This window comes from Excalfactoria chinensis, assembly GCF_039878825.1.
Source record: "Excalfactoria chinensis isolate bCotChi1 chromosome 1 unlocalized genomic scaffold, bCotChi1.hap2 SUPER_1_unloc_2, whole genome shotgun sequence".
Classification (NCBI taxonomy): domain Eukaryota; kingdom Metazoa; phylum Chordata; class Aves; order Galliformes; family Phasianidae; genus Excalfactoria; species Excalfactoria chinensis.
This window is the reverse complement of record NW_027315566.1, coordinates 1,157-16,852: the sequence shown is the minus strand read 5'-3', so window position 1 is coordinate 16,852 and position 15,696 is coordinate 1,157. Positions and strand designations below refer to the sequence as shown.

General features: G+C 56.1%; 1 protein-coding gene across 1 annotated transcript in view; it reads left to right on the top strand.

Annotated features, from left to right (window-relative positions):
- SBF1 (SET binding factor 1) overlaps window positions 1-15,062 on the top strand; it is a gene marked incomplete at its 3' end in the record, with an annotated part of 56,588 nt that extends 41,526 nt beyond the window's left edge. The window contains exons 24-38 of the mRNA XM_072360630.1: window positions 1,630-1,757; window positions 2,238-2,413; window positions 4,653-4,792; window positions 5,052-5,259; window positions 6,966-7,162; window positions 7,260-7,397; window positions 8,131-8,223; window positions 8,915-8,992; window positions 9,452-9,636; window positions 10,009-10,185; window positions 11,341-11,442; window positions 13,798-13,983; window positions 14,068-14,194; window positions 14,301-14,431; window positions 14,829-15,062. Coding sequence (XP_072216731.1) covers window positions 1,630-1,757; window positions 2,238-2,413; window positions 4,653-4,792; window positions 5,052-5,259; window positions 6,966-7,162; window positions 7,260-7,397; window positions 8,131-8,223; window positions 8,915-8,992; window positions 9,452-9,636; window positions 10,009-10,185; window positions 11,341-11,442; window positions 13,798-13,983; window positions 14,068-14,194; window positions 14,301-14,431; window positions 14,829-15,062 — 2,300 coding nt within the window. The remainder of the gene's footprint in view (window positions 1-1,629; window positions 1,758-2,237; window positions 2,414-4,652; window positions 4,793-5,051; window positions 5,260-6,965; window positions 7,163-7,259; window positions 7,398-8,130; window positions 8,224-8,914; window positions 8,993-9,451; window positions 9,637-10,008; window positions 10,186-11,340; window positions 11,443-13,797; window positions 13,984-14,067; window positions 14,195-14,300; window positions 14,432-14,828) is intronic.
- Window positions 15,063-15,696: the final 634 nt, after the last annotated feature.

The following is a 15,696-nucleotide window of genomic DNA, read 5'->3' as shown; positions in this document are numbered from 1 at the left end:
ACTCCATGGCTCTGTCTTCTATGAAGACCCATCCAGCCCAACCATTTTGTCCTTCTGTGATCTTCAAGGACTCTTCCAACCCAACCCAACCCAACCCAACCGTTCTGTGGTGTTGTGATCTATAAGATCCGTTCCAGTCAAACTACTCTGTGGCTCTGTCTTCTATAAGGACCCATCCAGCCCAACCATTTTGTCATTCTATAATCTTCAAGGACTCTTCCAACCCAACCCAGCCCAAACAAACCCAACTGTTCTGTGGTTCTGTGATCTGTAAGGTCCCTTCCAACCCAACCACTCCATGGCGCTGTCGTCTGTGAAGGCCCATCCAGCCCAACCATTCTGTCATTCTATAATCTTCAAGGACTCTTCCAACCCAACCCAACCCAACCCAACCCAACCCAACCCAACCGTTCTGTGGTGTTGTGATCTATAAGATCCCTTCCAGTCAAACCACTCTGTGGCTCTGTCTTCTGTAAGGACCCATCCAGCCCAACCATTATTGTCCTTCTGTGATCTTCAAGGACTCTTCCAACCCAACCCAACCCAACCCAACCCAACCCAACCCAACTGTTCTGTGGTTCTGTGATCTGTAAGGTCCCTTCCAACCCAACCACTCTATGGCGCTGTCGTCTATGAAGGCCCATCCAGCCCAACCATTTTGTCCTTCTGTGATCATCAAGGACTCTTCCAACCCAACCCAACCCAACCCAACCGTTCTGTGGTGTTGTGATCTATAAGATCCAGTCAAACCACTCCGTGGCTCTGTCTTCTATAAGGACCCATCCAGCCCAATCATTTTGTCCTTCTGTGATCTTCAAGGACTCTTCCAACCCAACCCAACCCAACCCAACCCAACCCAACCGTCCTGTGGCTCTGTGATCTCTAAGGTCCCTTCCAACCCAACCAATCCATGGCTCTGTCGTCTATGAAGGCCCATCCAGCCCAACCATTCTGTCATTCTATAATCTTCAAGGACTCTTCCAACCCAACCCAACCCAACCCAACCCAACCGTTCTGTGGTGTTGTGATCCATAAGATCCGTTCCAATCAAACCACTCTGTGGCTCTGTCTTCTATAAGGACCCATCCAGCCCAATTACTTTGTCCTTCTGTGATCTTCAAGGACTCTTCCAACCCAACCCAGCCCAAACAAACCCAACTGTTCTGTGGTTCTGTGATCTGTAAGATCCCTTCCAACCCAACCACTCTATGGCGCTGTCATCTATAAGGACCCATCCAGCCCAATTACTTTGTCATTCTGTGATCATCAAGGGCTCTTCCAACCCAACCCAACCCAACCCAACTGCTCTATGACTCTGTGATCTATAAGGTCCCATCCAACACAACCATTCTATCATTCAACGGCTCTAATGATTTATAAGGCCCCTTTCAAGCCCAGCCATTCTGTGATTCTGTGATCTTTAAGACCTCCTTCGACCGAAGCCATTTTGTTATTCTTTGTAGATGATATTTTTGTCATGCCTGTCATAAGTAACATCTCCATGTCTTCATAGCCTGGCTACAGTGCCTCGAACCCGATTCTGGCCCTCTCATCCTATGGGACTGTCCGGTGGGGGTGTCTCAGAGCGGCGGTAGGATGTGGCTGACCTGTTTCTTTTCTTCTATCCAGTGGGGGAGCAGGTGGTGATCCGATCCTTCCCCATCTCCTCGCTGACCAAAGAGAAGAAGATCAACATCCAGGCCCAGGTGGATCAGTTCATCCAGGAGGGCCTGCAGCTGCGCTCGTGCACATTCCAGGTGAGACCGTCGGGGGCGGTGGAGCCGCTCTTGGGGAGTAACGTTGGTGGTGGGACCCAGCAGGTACGTGGCCATTGCTGCCACCATCCCTTTAGGGATCACTGCAAGGCTGGGGTGGTTGGGGGTTGTTTTGTAGGCAGGGACCATAGGCTGCCTCTGAGGCAGGTGATGGGACCTGGGGGCCCCTTGCAGAGAAGGGTTAAGATCTCATGCAGGACCAGCTGCAGTCCTCTGGTAGGAGCAGCATCTTGCTGCCGAGCTGCTGGAGGCTGTTGGGGCTGTACTCTGGGAACACCACGGGAACAGCACGTGAGTTCTGAGTGCACAGCAAGAGCACAGTGTGCTCCTGGGGGACAATGGGGCAGCCCCCCTGCCTGTGGCTTTCACTTCTGGCCAGAATCTGAGCTGTTCCCAGTGGGAAGAACAGGAGGAGGATGCGCTCTGCTTTCTCTCACGCCTGCTCTTTGCTTGTCCCCACAGCTGCTGAAGATTGCCTTCGATGAGGAGGTGGCTTCAGACAGCGCCGAGGTCTTCAGGAAGCATCTGCACAAGCTGCGTTACCCCCAGCACGTGCACGGCACCTTCGCCTTCACCGTGGGCCAGTCTCCCAAGCAAGCCATGCAGCCCAAGGCCAAGGAGAAGAACCCCTCGCTCAGGTATGAATCATAGAATCACAGGGTTGGAAAGGACCTACAAGATCATCTAGTCCAACTGTCCTCCCGTTATGCATGCAGCAGAGCAGGGAGAGTAGCTCACAGGATATGCCGGGCCCTCGCGGGTGCTGCTGGGGTTCTCTTCTCCCTCCTCCAGCAGGGGAAGCACCAGACATGGACTTCTGAGCAGGTGTGAGGGGTCCCAGAGCTTCCATGGGGTCTCTGCTCACCTTTGGGCTTTCCCATGGAGGGGAGCAGCACTCAGGCCTGGGCAGCGTGCTGTGCATTCAGCAGCTCTCCCTGCACAGCTGCCCGGGCTGAAGCAGAAGGAGGGAGAGATGTCCCAGCAGGCCCAGGAGCGCAGTCCCTGCTCTGCCAGAGGATGGGGAGCACTGCGGGGCCGTGGGAGAGCTCTGTGTTGTGCTGCCATGGGGTCAGCTCCCACGCTCGGTGGCCAGGGGGAAGCTGTGCTGTGGCGCTGGGCTCTGGGTGCTGCGGTGTTGATGCTTGCTGTGCCCGCAGTCTGAGCTTCTCTCCGTGTGTTTGTGACTCAGCTCCCAGCAGGTGACCGATATGTTCCAGGGCCTGACAGTGGGGGTCATGTCCCTCGGGCACCTTGGCCATTCGACCACGTAAGATGCCTTCACCTCTGGGTGCGAGCTTGCAAGGTGGCATTGGCTCAGGCTGCAGCCTTCACTGCTCCTGGGGTTTCTTCTCACCTGCTCTGCATGATGCCTGGGCTGCGGGTCGGTCACGCTGGGGTTGCTTTTCTCCAGGCTCCTCGTGCCCCAGGACGTGCTCAGGGAGCTGTGCTTCTTCCCACTAACCTCTAGATACCACCAGAGCTGTGGGCCCGACTCCTGTGCTTGGGCACAGCCCTAGATCTTGATATCAGCTCCATCACCACCCTATAGGTCTACTTCCAGCTGTGCTCCACACTGGCTGCAGGTCTTGTTCCTCTGGTTACAAAGCACTCCTGTTTGAAACCTGCGTCTGTATGTGGCAAATTGTCCTTAGGACAGTGTTACTTCTCAGTCCCAAAGCTTTTCTTCCTTTGATAAGATTAGGGAGCAGGTGGATTCCTCGTGGTCTGCTTTGCAAAGCAAAGAACGTTACCTAGTAGTCTAGAGGTGAATCTAGAGGTGAATCTAGAGGTGAATCTGGAGATCTGAGCATCAGCTCAGCTGTTACCCTGGGCTGGAGGCAGCCATTCCCCAGCTGATTTCCTGCTTCTCCTTCACTTGTTCCTCTTGGAGCTCCCTGAGGTGATGGCAGTGTGCCTGAGGCCCTGCACGCACTCAGAACATTCTTACCTTTGGGGGGATGTATTCAGGAGCTTTGTTCTGACCCCAACTGGGGCAATGTTGGGATTGGGTTGGAAGGGGATACTTCATCGTTGGAAGTGTTTGGGTTGGAAGGGGATACTTCATCGTTGGAAGTGTTGGAGTTGGGTTGGAAGGGGATACTTCATCGTTGGAAGTGTTTGGGTTGGGTTGGAAGGGGATACTTCATCGTTGGAAGTGTTTGGGTTGGGTTGGAGGGGGATACCCCATTGTTGGAAGTGTTAGGGGTTGGATTGGAAAGGGATACTTCTTCACTGGAAGTGTTTGAGTTGGGTTGGAGGGGGATACCCCATTGTTGGAAGTGTTTGGGTTGGTCGGAAGTGTTAGGAATTGAATTGGAAGGGGATAGCCATTGTTGGGAGCGTTGGACTTGGTTGGAAGCGTTACGAGTTGTTCTGGAAGGGGATACCCATAGTTGGAAGTGTTGGAGTTGGGTTGGATGGGACTTCGGGCTACCTGGTCTAGTGACATGTGGGCTGGACGATCTTTAAGGTCCCTTCCAACACAAACCATGCTGTGGTTCTCTGATTCTCTGGGGCGGTAGCACATAGGGGTGTTTGAGAGCCCAGACGTGGAGGTGCAGGTGTTGTAGCCCAGGATGCTGCTGGATCTATGGGAGGCTGGGTGGGCCCGGCCCAGCTTGGCTGCCCCCACGCTCTGTCAGCTTTATCTGGGGTTCGAAGCCCCTTGGAGCACATTCCCTTGGTGCCAGGACCTGCAGGTGACATCTCCCCTCTGGTGGCACTGACTGAGGCTGCAGGTGGTGGTCGGGGTGCTCCCGTCTCTGCTTTGCTCTGGGTGTCACCGCGGGTGTTTCTCTAACCACCAGGACCTGCCGCATTGTTGGGCTGCGGCCGCGGGCGGGTCTCAGCCATCCTCAGCCTCTTCTCCTGTTCCAGGACGCTCTCCAAAAACCTGGTGAAAAACGCCAAGAAAACCATCGGCCGCCAATACGTGACACGCAAGAAATACACACCGCCCGCCTGGGAGCAGCGCAGCAGCCAGCACTTCCCGGAGGACAACGAGGATGAGATCTCAGGTTGGGAGGGAGCGGCTGGGTGGGTGCTGCGGGGGGTGGTGGTGGGAGAACTGTTGGAGGGAGCAGGGAGCAGGAATGGGAGCATCCCTGTGCTGAGCATTGCCACCGTGGGCAAAGATGGGGGTGACTGACGTCACCTGCCTGGAGTTGTGCGAGGCCTTTGATGTTGGAGCAGGTGGCTTTTAAAGGTCTCTTTCAACTCAATCCATTCTACGATCATCTGTGCCAGGGCTGACCTAGACCCCCATTGTCTCCGCAGTGTCCGAGGAGATGGACAGGAGCACTTTGACCCCCACCACAACCATCAGACCCTCGGAGAAGATGACCATCAACCACCTGGTGGAGCGCGCCTGCTGCCGCGACTACCAGCGCCTGGGGCTGGGCACGCTCAGCAGCAGCCTCACGCGTTCCAAGAACGAACCCTTCCGCATCTCCACGGTGAACCGCATGTACGCCATTTGTCGGAGGTGAGCCCGACCAGGAGCCAGGAGAGTGTGCTGGTGGACAAGGTGGCCAGCGGAGTCCTGGTTGACCAATGGTTGATCAATGGTTGACCAACGGTTGACCAAATGTTGTCCAAGAGCTGGCTATTTGTGCTGGTGGCCAAGGTGGCCAGTGGAGTCGTGGTTGACCAATGGTTGACCAGTGGTTGACCAATGGTTGACCAATGGTTGACCAAATGTTGGCCAAGAGCTGGCTATTTGTGCTGGTGGCCAAGGTGGCCAGTGGAGTCGTGGTTGATCAATGGTTGACCAATGGTTGACCAACGGTTGACCAAATGTTGGCCAAGAGCTGGCTATTTGTGCTGGTGGCCAAGGTGGCCAGTGGAGTCGTGGTTGACCAATGGTTGACCAGTGGTTGACCAATGGTTGACCAATGGTTGACCAAATGTTGTCCAAGAGCTGGCTATTTGTGCTGGTGGCCAAGGTGGCCAGCGGAGTCCTGGTTGACCAATGGTTGACCAGTGGTTGATCAATGGTTGACCAATGGTTGACCAAATGTTGGCCAAGAGCTGGCTATGTGTGCTGGTGGCCAAGGTGGCCAGTGGAGTCGTGGTTGACCAATGGTTGACCAATGGTTGACCAATGGTTGACCAACGGTTGACCAAATGTTGGCCAAGAGCTGGCTATGTGTGCTGGTGGCCAAGGTGGCCAGCGGAGTCCTGGTTGACCAATGGTTGACCAATGGTTGACCAAATGTTGGCCAAGAGCTGGCTATGTGTGCTGGTGGCCAAGGTGGCCAGTGGAGTCCTGGTTGACCAATGGTTGATCAATGGTTGACCAATGGTTGACCAAATGTTGGCCAAGAGCTAGTTATGTGTGCTGGTGGCCAAGGTGGCCAGTGGAGTCTTGGTTGACCAGTGGTTGATCAATGGTTGACCAATGGTTGACCAAATGTTGGCCAAGAGCTGGCTATGTGCGCTGGTGGCCAAGGTGGCCAGTGGAGTCCTGGTTGACCAAAGGTTGACGAATGGTTGACCAATGGTTGACCAAACGTTGGCCAAGAGCTAGCTATGTGTGCTGGTGGCCAAGGTGGCCAGTGGAGTCCTGGTTGACCAATGGTTGACCAGCAGTAGACCAAGAGCTTGCTATGTGTGCTGGTGGCCAAGAAGGCCAGTTGGACCATGGAGTGAGTTGCTAAGAGCTAATTGGAAGGAGCTCTGTGGAGAACTTGGGTGTCCTGGTGGCCAACAGTTGACCAATGGTTGAGCACACGTCAACTATGAGCCAGCAGGGTGCCCTGGTGGCCAAGAAGGCCAATGGAACCCCAGAGTGAATTGCAAACAGCTGCTTGGACGAAGCTCTATGGAGGACTTTGGTGTCCCGGTGGCCAACAGTTGACCAACGGTTGAGCACACATTGACTATGAGCCAGCAGGGTGCCCTGGTGGCCAAGAAGGCCAATGGAACCCCAGAGTGAATTGCGAACAGCTGCTTGGAAGGAGCTCTGTGGTGAACTTGGGTGTCCTGGTGGCCAACAGTTGACCAACGGTTGACCACACATTGACTATGAGCCAGCAGGGTGCCCTGGTGGCCATGAAGGCCAATGGGACCCCAGAGTGCACTGCAGAGCAAGGCCAGCAGGACGGGGAGGTTCTCCTGCCCTCTGCTCTGCCCTGGTGAGGGCACGGTTGTGCTCAGCACTGCGCCCTGCAGCTCAGCTCTGTCCTGCAGTTACCCCGGGCTGCTGATCGTGCCGCAGAGCATCCAGGACAACACCATCCAGCGCATCTCCCGCTGTTACCGCCAGAACCGCTTCCCCGTGGTTTGCTGGCGCAACTCCCGCACCAAAGCCGTGCTGCTGCGCTCAGGGGGGCTGCACGGGAAGGGCGTCGTGGGCCTCTTCAAGTCTCAGAACGCTCCCACTGCAGGTACCCATCCCCTCACCCCATCCCTTCACCCCATCCCGGAGCCGTGTCCCATCCCTTCCTGCTGTCCCGGCGGTGACGCTGCCCGCTCTCCCCCCAGGCCCCTCGCAGACGGACTCCACCAGTTTGGAGCAGGAGAAATACCTGCAGGCCGTCATCAACTCCATGCCCCACTACGCTGACGCCGGCGGGCGCAACACGCTCAGCGGCTTCACCTCTGCTCACATGAGCAGTGCAGGTGAGCGGGGTCGGCTTGGGGGGCTGCGGGAGGATCCTGCACAGGGACCCCCGGGGTCTGGTGCGTCCCAGAGCCGGAGCTGCTGGGTGCCATGTCCATGGAAGCAGCTCTGTGGAGCACCTCCCCAAGGCCGGAGGTGGGGAACGGGGTTTGGGGAACCCATTGGCTCGACGTATGGGAGCTCCAGGTTGAATCCTGATCCAGGGGGGTGGGCTGGGATGGGGCAGACCCCGAAGCCGAGCTCTTGCACCCAAGCAGCAGCGCGGGGTCTGGCACAAGGATGCTGTGGTAAGTGTGTGTCTCTTGCTGTTTGAGCGGCTCTGGCCACGCTCCATTGTCATCCATTGTCTGTCCCTGCCATCCCAACCCGTCGTCGCTGCACTGAGGCCAAAGGGATGGTGGGAGCAAAGGGCTCCCTGCTGCAGGGAGAAAGGGAGTCGTGGTCATGGAGGGATGATGCTGGGGTTTGGAGAAGCTCCAGGTGGTGCCCCTGCTCCAAAGTAGCTGCACGGCGCTGGGGTAGAGCTGCTGGGGCAGAGCTGCTGGTGCTGCGGTCTCTGGGTGCTGTTGTGCTGTGGCTCCTGCTTGGTGGCCCCCGATGCAGCCCCGCACTGTCCCGCTTGCCTTTGGGTGTTCTTTTCTATGCCCCTTTTCCCTCTGAACTGAGGGAGAGCGCAGCAAGGAGGGTCCCGCAGCGTGCAGGCTGGGTGCTGACGTTCTGTTGGTGCTGCAGATTTCTCCGACAAGAGGCAGCCTAAGCTGGGATCGCTCATGAAGCAGGTGATGGGAGGGAAGGACGAAGGGCCCGGGACTATTAGCCGTGGAGGTGAGGACGTGCGGGTGAGCGCTGCCTCCTGGGCAGCAGCTGTAGAGTAGAAGCTCCCCCCTGTCCTCCCCACAGAGCTCCGGGGTGTGGGGCAGCTGCAGGGCGGGCGGGAGGGACCGTCTGCAGCCCCCATGTGCCATCTCCATCCCGTTCCTATGTGCCATCTCCGTCCTGTTCCTATGTGCCATCTCCGTCCTGTTCCTATGTGCCATCTCCGTCCCGTTCCTATGTGCCATCTCCATCCCGTTCCTATGTGCCATCTCCATCCCGTTCCTATGTGCCATCTCCGTCCTGTTCCTATGTGCCATCTCCGTCCTGTTCCTATGTGCCATCTCCGTCCCGTTCCTATGTGCCATCTCCATCCCGTTTCTATGTGCCATCTCCGTCCCGTTCCTATGTGCCATCTCCATCCCGTTTCTATGTGCCATCTCCGTCCCGTTCCTATGTGCCATCTCCGTCCCGTTCCTATGTGCCATCTCCGTCCCGTTCCTATGTGCCATCTCCGTCCCGTTCCTATGTGCCATCTCCATCCCGTTCCTATGTGCCATCTCCGTCCCGTTCCTATGTGCCATCTCCATCCCATGCCCGTCTCCATCTCACCACCCCCTTCCCTTCCACCCGTGCCCGCCCAGCGAGGGAGCGTTGGTCCCTCTCCACCTTCTCTGAGGCCGCTTTCATCCTGTGCCCCCAGGGCTGGGTCACAGAGCCAGGGTCATCACCCTGTCCACCCCCAAGTGTGTGTCTCCGAAGGGCCGCGAGTCGCCCCGAGGTAGGGTCCCGCCGGGCGCTAACCCCGCCGGCCGCTAACCCACCGACTGACCCCCACCCCCCACACACCACTAACGCCCAGTAACACCCAGTAACACCCAGTAACACCCAGTAACACCGTAACCGCACCACCCGAGCGCGGTGCCGGCGCTAAGTTCCGCACCTCCCTGCAGGTTTGCTTTGGGCTCCGCGCGTTTCTGCTGGCGCTCGGGGTTGGTGGAGGAAGAGGGGCTGGCTGCGGGGCATGGCGTGAGCACGGGGAGCTCCCCGCGCAGGGCAGCACCCAGCAGACAGAGGGGCGAAAGCAAACCTGCACCAAACCTCGCATGTGTTCCGTGGGTGCCGGCGTGTGGTTGGAGTGTTTGGCCACCGCCTTCCATGGAGAGCTGCTCGCCCGAGCTGGGCGGCCCCGAATCCTTCGTGCCACGGGGACCCCAGAGTGACAGCAGCTTTCCTGCAGGCAAATGGGGCAGCATCCGGGCCAGTGGGCGCATGAGCAGCTATGCCCTGAATGTGGAGATCGGCTCCCGGCTGGCTGGGAAGGACCTGCTGGGTGCCCAGCACAACGGGGCGCCCGCCGAGGCCAGCTTCCTACGGCAGCACCGCGCCTCACTCTACATCATCGGGGACAAGTCACAGCTGAAGGTACCGCCCCAAAGGAGGTTGTGGTGGTTGGGGGTCAGCCTCTGCTCCCAGGGATGAGGGGGTGGGCTCACGGGGCGCTGGGGGGGGTCAGTGATGGGGAACGATCACAGGCTGCCCAGGGCAGTGAGGAGTCACCATCACTGGGTGGTAGGGATGTAGAACTTGAGGATGTGGTCATTGGACATGGGGAGGGTCTGCTTGGAGATGGGGAACGATCACAGGCTGCCCAGGGCAGTGGGGAGTCCCCGTCACTGGGTGGTAGCGATGTGGCACTTGAGGACGTGGTTATGGTGGGGGTGGGTTGGGGTTGGACTGGTGGTCTTAGGGGTCTTCTCTAACCTTAATGTTCCTTGTGGTGCTCTGTGCCCTCAGGGGGTGAAGCCAGACCCGCTGCAGCACTGGGAGGTGGTGCCCATCGAGGTGTTTGACGTGCGGCAGGTGAAGGCCAGCTTCAAGAAGCTGATGAAGGCCTGCGTGCCCGGCTGCCCCTCCACCGACCCCAGCGTCGCCTACCTGCGCTCCCTGGAGGAGTCCGAGTGGCTCTCACAGGTCAGTGGCTCCTGGGGGCCGTGGAGGTCCCGGTCTGTGCCTGGGGTCAGGGGCTGCTGCAGGGCTGAAGGCTTTTGCTCTCCCTTCCAACCATTCTGTGGTTCTGTGACCTTTAAGGACCCTTCCAACCCAACCGTTCTATGGGACTTTGATCTTTAAGGACCTTTCCAACCCAACCATTCTATGGGTCTTTAAGGTCCATTCCAACCCAACTATGGGTCTTTGGCCTTTAAGGACCTTTCCAACCCAACCATTCCATGAGTTAATGACCTTTAAGGACCCTTCCAACCTGACCATACTATGGATCATTGACCTTTAAGGACCCTTCCAACCCAACCGTTCTATGGGTCTTTAAGGTCCTTTCCAACCCAACTATGGGTCTTTGGCCTTTAAGGACCCTTCCAACCCAACCATTCCACGGGTCTATGATCTTTAAGGACCTTTCCAACCCAACCATTCCATGAGTCAATGACCTTTAAGGACCCTTCCAACCTGACCATTCTATGGATCATTGACCTTTAAGGGCCTTTCCAACCCAACCATTCTATGGGTCTTTAAGGTCCTTTCCAACCCAACTATGGGTCTTTGGCCTTTAAGGGCCCTTCCAACTCAACCATTCCATGAGTCAATGACCTTTAAGGATCCTTCCAACCCAACCATTCCATGAGTCAGTGACCTTTAAGGACCCTTCCAACCTGACCATTATATGGCTCTGTGACCTTTAAGGACCCTTCCAACCCAACCATTCTATGGCTCTTATGTATAAGGTCTTTCCTAACACAAGTCATCTTATGCTTCTCCGGCTCTTTGACCTTTAAGGACCTTTCCAACCCAACCATCCCATGATCCCGTGAACCAAAGGCTGCAGGCAGTGTCTCTGTGCTGCCTGTGGCATCGCTCAGCACAAGGCAGGGAGGACACAAAGCAAACAAGGCCACTAAGAGGAACGAGGATGAATTGGCCCAGAAAATCAGCTTCAGATCTGTGGGGCCCAGCTCCTCTGGCTGCTGAGGGAACATGTGTGTGCCCATAGCTGTGTCCTGCCTTTGTGCTCTGCATCGTTTGGCTCAGCTTGTTTCCAGGAGTAGCGGCTCCTTTGCCTCGCATCCAGCAGTTTCCTGTTCCTGAATTGCTCCCGGTTTCTCTTGTTGGCAGATCCATAAGATCCTGCAGATTTCTGTGCTGGTGGTGGAGCTCCTGGACACGGGTTCCTCTGTGCTCGTCAGCCTGGAGGACGGCTGGGACATCACCACACAGGTAGGAGTCCTACAGCCACCGGGTGCCACGGCCGTCCATTTTAAGTGAAAAGAGGGGAAATTTAGGTCAGATTTTAGAGGGAATTCTTCATCATGAGGGCGCTGTGGCCCTGGCACTGCTGCCTACAGCTGTGGGTGCCCCATCCCTGCAAGTGCCCAAGGCCGTGGATGGGGCTTTGGGCAGCCTGAGCTGATGGGGAGCACCCAGTCCATGGCAGGGCTGGGACTAGGGGTCCAAACTTCCATGGCTCTATGATGCCTAAAGTCCCTTCCAACCCAACCATGCTGGGATTCTATGGCTCTATGATGCCTAAAGTCCCTTCCAACCCAAACATGCTGGGATTTTCTGGCTCTATGATCCATGAGGTCCCTTCCAACCCAACCATGCTGGGATTCTATGGCTCAGTGATCCCTAAAGTCCCTTCCAACCCAACCATTCTGGGATCCTCTGGCTCTATGATCCATGAGGTCCCTTCCAACCCAACCATGCTGGGATTCTATGGCTCTGTGATCCCTAAAATCCCTTCCAACCCAACCATGCTGGGATTCTATGGCTCTATGATGCCTAAAGTCCCTTCCAACACAACCATTCTGGGATTCTATGGCTCTATGATCCATGAGGTCCCTTCCAACGCAACCATGCTGGGATTCTATGGCTCTATGATCCCTAAAGTCCCTTCCAACTCAGCTGTTCTGGGATTCTATGGCTCTATGATCCATAAGGTCCCTTCCAACCCAACCATGCTGGGATTCTATGGCTCTGTGATCCATAAAGTCCCTTCCAACCCAACCATGCTGGGATTCTATGGCTCTATGATCCCTAAAGTCCCTTCCAACCCAACCATGCTGGGATTCTATGGCACTATGATGCCTAAAGTCCCTTCCAACCCAACCATGCTGGGATTTTCTGGCTCTATGATCCCTAAAGTCCGTTCCAACCCAACCATGCTGGGATTCTATGGCTCTATGATCCCTAAAGTCCCTTCCAACCCAACCATGCTGGGATTCTATGGCTCTATGATCCCTAAAGTCCCTTCCAACCCAACCATGCTGGGATTCTATGGCTCTATGATCCATAAAGTCCCTTCCAACCCAACCATGCTGGGATACTATGGCTCTATGATCCATGAGGTCCCTTCCAACCCAACCATGCTGGGATTTTCTGGCTCTATGATCCCTAAAGTCCCTTCCAGCCCAACCATGCTGGGATTCTATGGCTCTATGATCCCTAAAGTCCCTTCCAACCCAGCTGTTCTGGGATTCTATGGCTCTATGATGCCTAAAGTCCCTTCCAACCCAACCATGCTGGGATTCTATGGCTCTATGATCCCTAAAGTCCCTTCCAACCCAGCTGTTCTGGGATTCTATGGCTCTATGATGCCTAAAGTCCCTTCCAACCCAACCATGCTGGGATTCTATGGCTCTATGATCCATAAGGTCCCTTCCAACCCAGCCGTTCTGGGATTCTATGGTTCTGTGATCCCTAAAGTCTCTTCCAACCCAACCATGCTGGGATTCTATGGCTCTATGATCCATAAAGTCCCTTCCAACCCAACCATGCTGGGATTCTATGGCTCTATGATCCATAAAGTCCCTTCCAACCCAGCCGTTCTGGGATTCTGTGTCTCTATGATCCCTAAAGTCCCTTCCAACCCAACCATGCTGGGATTCTATGGCTCTATGATCCATAAGGTCCCTTCCAACCCAACCATGCTGGGATTCTATGGCTCTATGATCCCTAAAGTCCCTTCCAACCCAACCATGCTGGGATTCTATGGCTCTATGATCCCTAAAGTCCCTTCCAACCCAGCTGTACTGGGATTCTATGGCTCTATGATGCCTTAAGTCCCTTCCAACCCAACCATGCTGGGATTCTATGGCTCTATGATGCCTAAAGTCCCTTCCAACCCAACCATGCTGGGATTCTATGGCTCTATGATGCCTAAAGTCCCTTCCAACCCAACCATGCTGGGATTCTATGGCTCTATGATGCCTAAAGTCCCTTCCAACCCAACCATGCTGGGATTCTATGGCTCTATGATCCATGAGGTCCCTTCCAACCCAACCATGCTGGGATTCTATGGCTCTATGATCCATAAGGTCCCTTCCAACCCAACCATGCTGGCATTCTCTGGCTCTATGATCCATGAGGTCCCTTCCAACCCAACCATGCTGGGATTCTATGGCTCTATGATCCATAAGGTCCCTTCCAACCCAACCATGCTGGCATTCTCTGGCTCTATGATCCATGAGGTCCCTTCCAACCCAACCATTCTCTTGCCCTGTGGTCTGTAAGGACCCTTCCAACCCAAACCATTCTTTGGTTCTATAATCTCAAGCCCCCGTGTCCCTGCAGGTGGTCTCCTTGGTGCAGCTCCTGTCAGACCCCTACTACCGAACACTGGAGGGCTTCCGCCTGCTGGTGGAGAAGGAGTGGTTGTCCTTCGGGCACCGCTTCAGCCACCGTGGGGCGCAGACCTTGGCTGGCCAGAGCAGCGGCTTTGCTCCCATCTTCCTGCAGTTCCTCGACTGCGTGCACCAGGTGAGTTCCTCGCTCCTCTCCCAGCTCTGCCTGAGCTCCATCACTGCAGCGGTGCCGGGATCTCAGCCTGGTCGCTCCTTGCAGATCCACCTGCAGTTCCCCATGGAGTTTGAGTTCAGTCTGTACTACCTGAAGTTCCTCAGCTACCACTACATCTCCAATCGGTTCCGGACCTTCCTGTTGGACTCCGACTACGAACGCATCGAGTTGGGTGAGGGCAGCGTGTGGGGTGCGTGGGGTGCCATCCCGGTGTCCTGCCCCACATAATGCCCTCCCTCCCCTCCTTCCCCCCCTCCCCACCTCCCACCCCTTCCCAGGCCTCCTGTACGAGGAGAAGGGTGAACGCAAATGCCAGCAGGTCTATAAGTCCATCTGGGATTACATCGAGCGGCTGAACAAGAAAGCTCCCGTCTTCTTCAACTACATGTACGCCCCCGAGGATGGGGAGGTGAGAGCTTTGCCTGGCCTGGCTGGGGGCTCAGGGCACATCAGGGCAGGAGCTTTGGGCAGGACAGACCCTGTGCTGGAGCTGTGGGGTCTGGATAGGGACCCCATAATCTGGAACCATCCTTCCATGGATAGAGGGCTCGGCAAGTGGAGCTGAGCTGTGTGAGGTGAGCATGGGCCGGCAGCTCAGAGCCTTCGTTACCTCCATGCTCCATGCTGGCAGCAGCTCCGGCTGCTCTGGTCCAGCATTGCCCTCCAGCCTCACATCCCCTCCGTACCAAGCAGAAAGCATCACCTGCTCCCTGCGAAGGGACTGGATTCCAACACCGAGCTGAGAACACCAGCAACGGGAGAGCAAACCATCGCTGACCTGGCTGTGTGTCCCCCCCCACCCCCAGGTGCTGCGGCCCTACAGCAACATTTCCAACCTGAAGGTGTGGGACTATTACACGGAGGAGACGCTGTCGGAGGGTCCCTCCTACGACTGGGAGCTGGTGCAGGGGCAGCCCGAGCACATGGAGGAGGCAGACAGGCAGGACACGGGAGCACCGCAGACCAAGCGCAAAATCATCTGGCCCTGCTACGACAACCGCAGCCGCATGGAGCCCGACGCCATCTCCAAGCTGCTGGAGGTGAGCTGGGCCCCATGGGCCTGGGGTTCATCAACCCAACTGCCGGCACATAGCAGTGGTGGGGACTTGGGGGGCTTTGGGATCCCTTCCAACCCTACATTCTATGGCTCTGTGATCTGTACGGACCCTTCCAACCCCATATTCTATGGCTGTGTGATCTGTAAGGACCCTTCCAACCCAACATTCTATGGCTCTGCTCTACAAGGTCCCTTCCAACCCCACATTCTATGTCTCTGTGATCTGTAAGGACCCTTCTAACCCAGCATTCTATGGCTCTGTGATCTGCAAGGACCCTTCCAACCCAACATTCTATGGCTCTGTGATCTGTAAGGACCCTTCCAACCCAACGTTCTATAGCTCTCCTCTACAAGGTCCCTTCCAACCCCATATTCTATGGCTGTGTGATATGTAAGGACCCTTCCAACCCAACATTCTATGGCTCTGCTCTGCAAGGTTCCTTCCAACCCTACATTCTATGGCTCTGTGATCCGTAAGGACCCTTCCAACCCAATGTTCTATCGCTTTGCTCTACAAGGTCCCTTCCAACCCTACATTGTATGTCTCTGTGATCTGTAAGGACCCTTAAACCCAACATTCTATGGCTCTGCTCTACAAGGACCCTTCCAACCCCGCA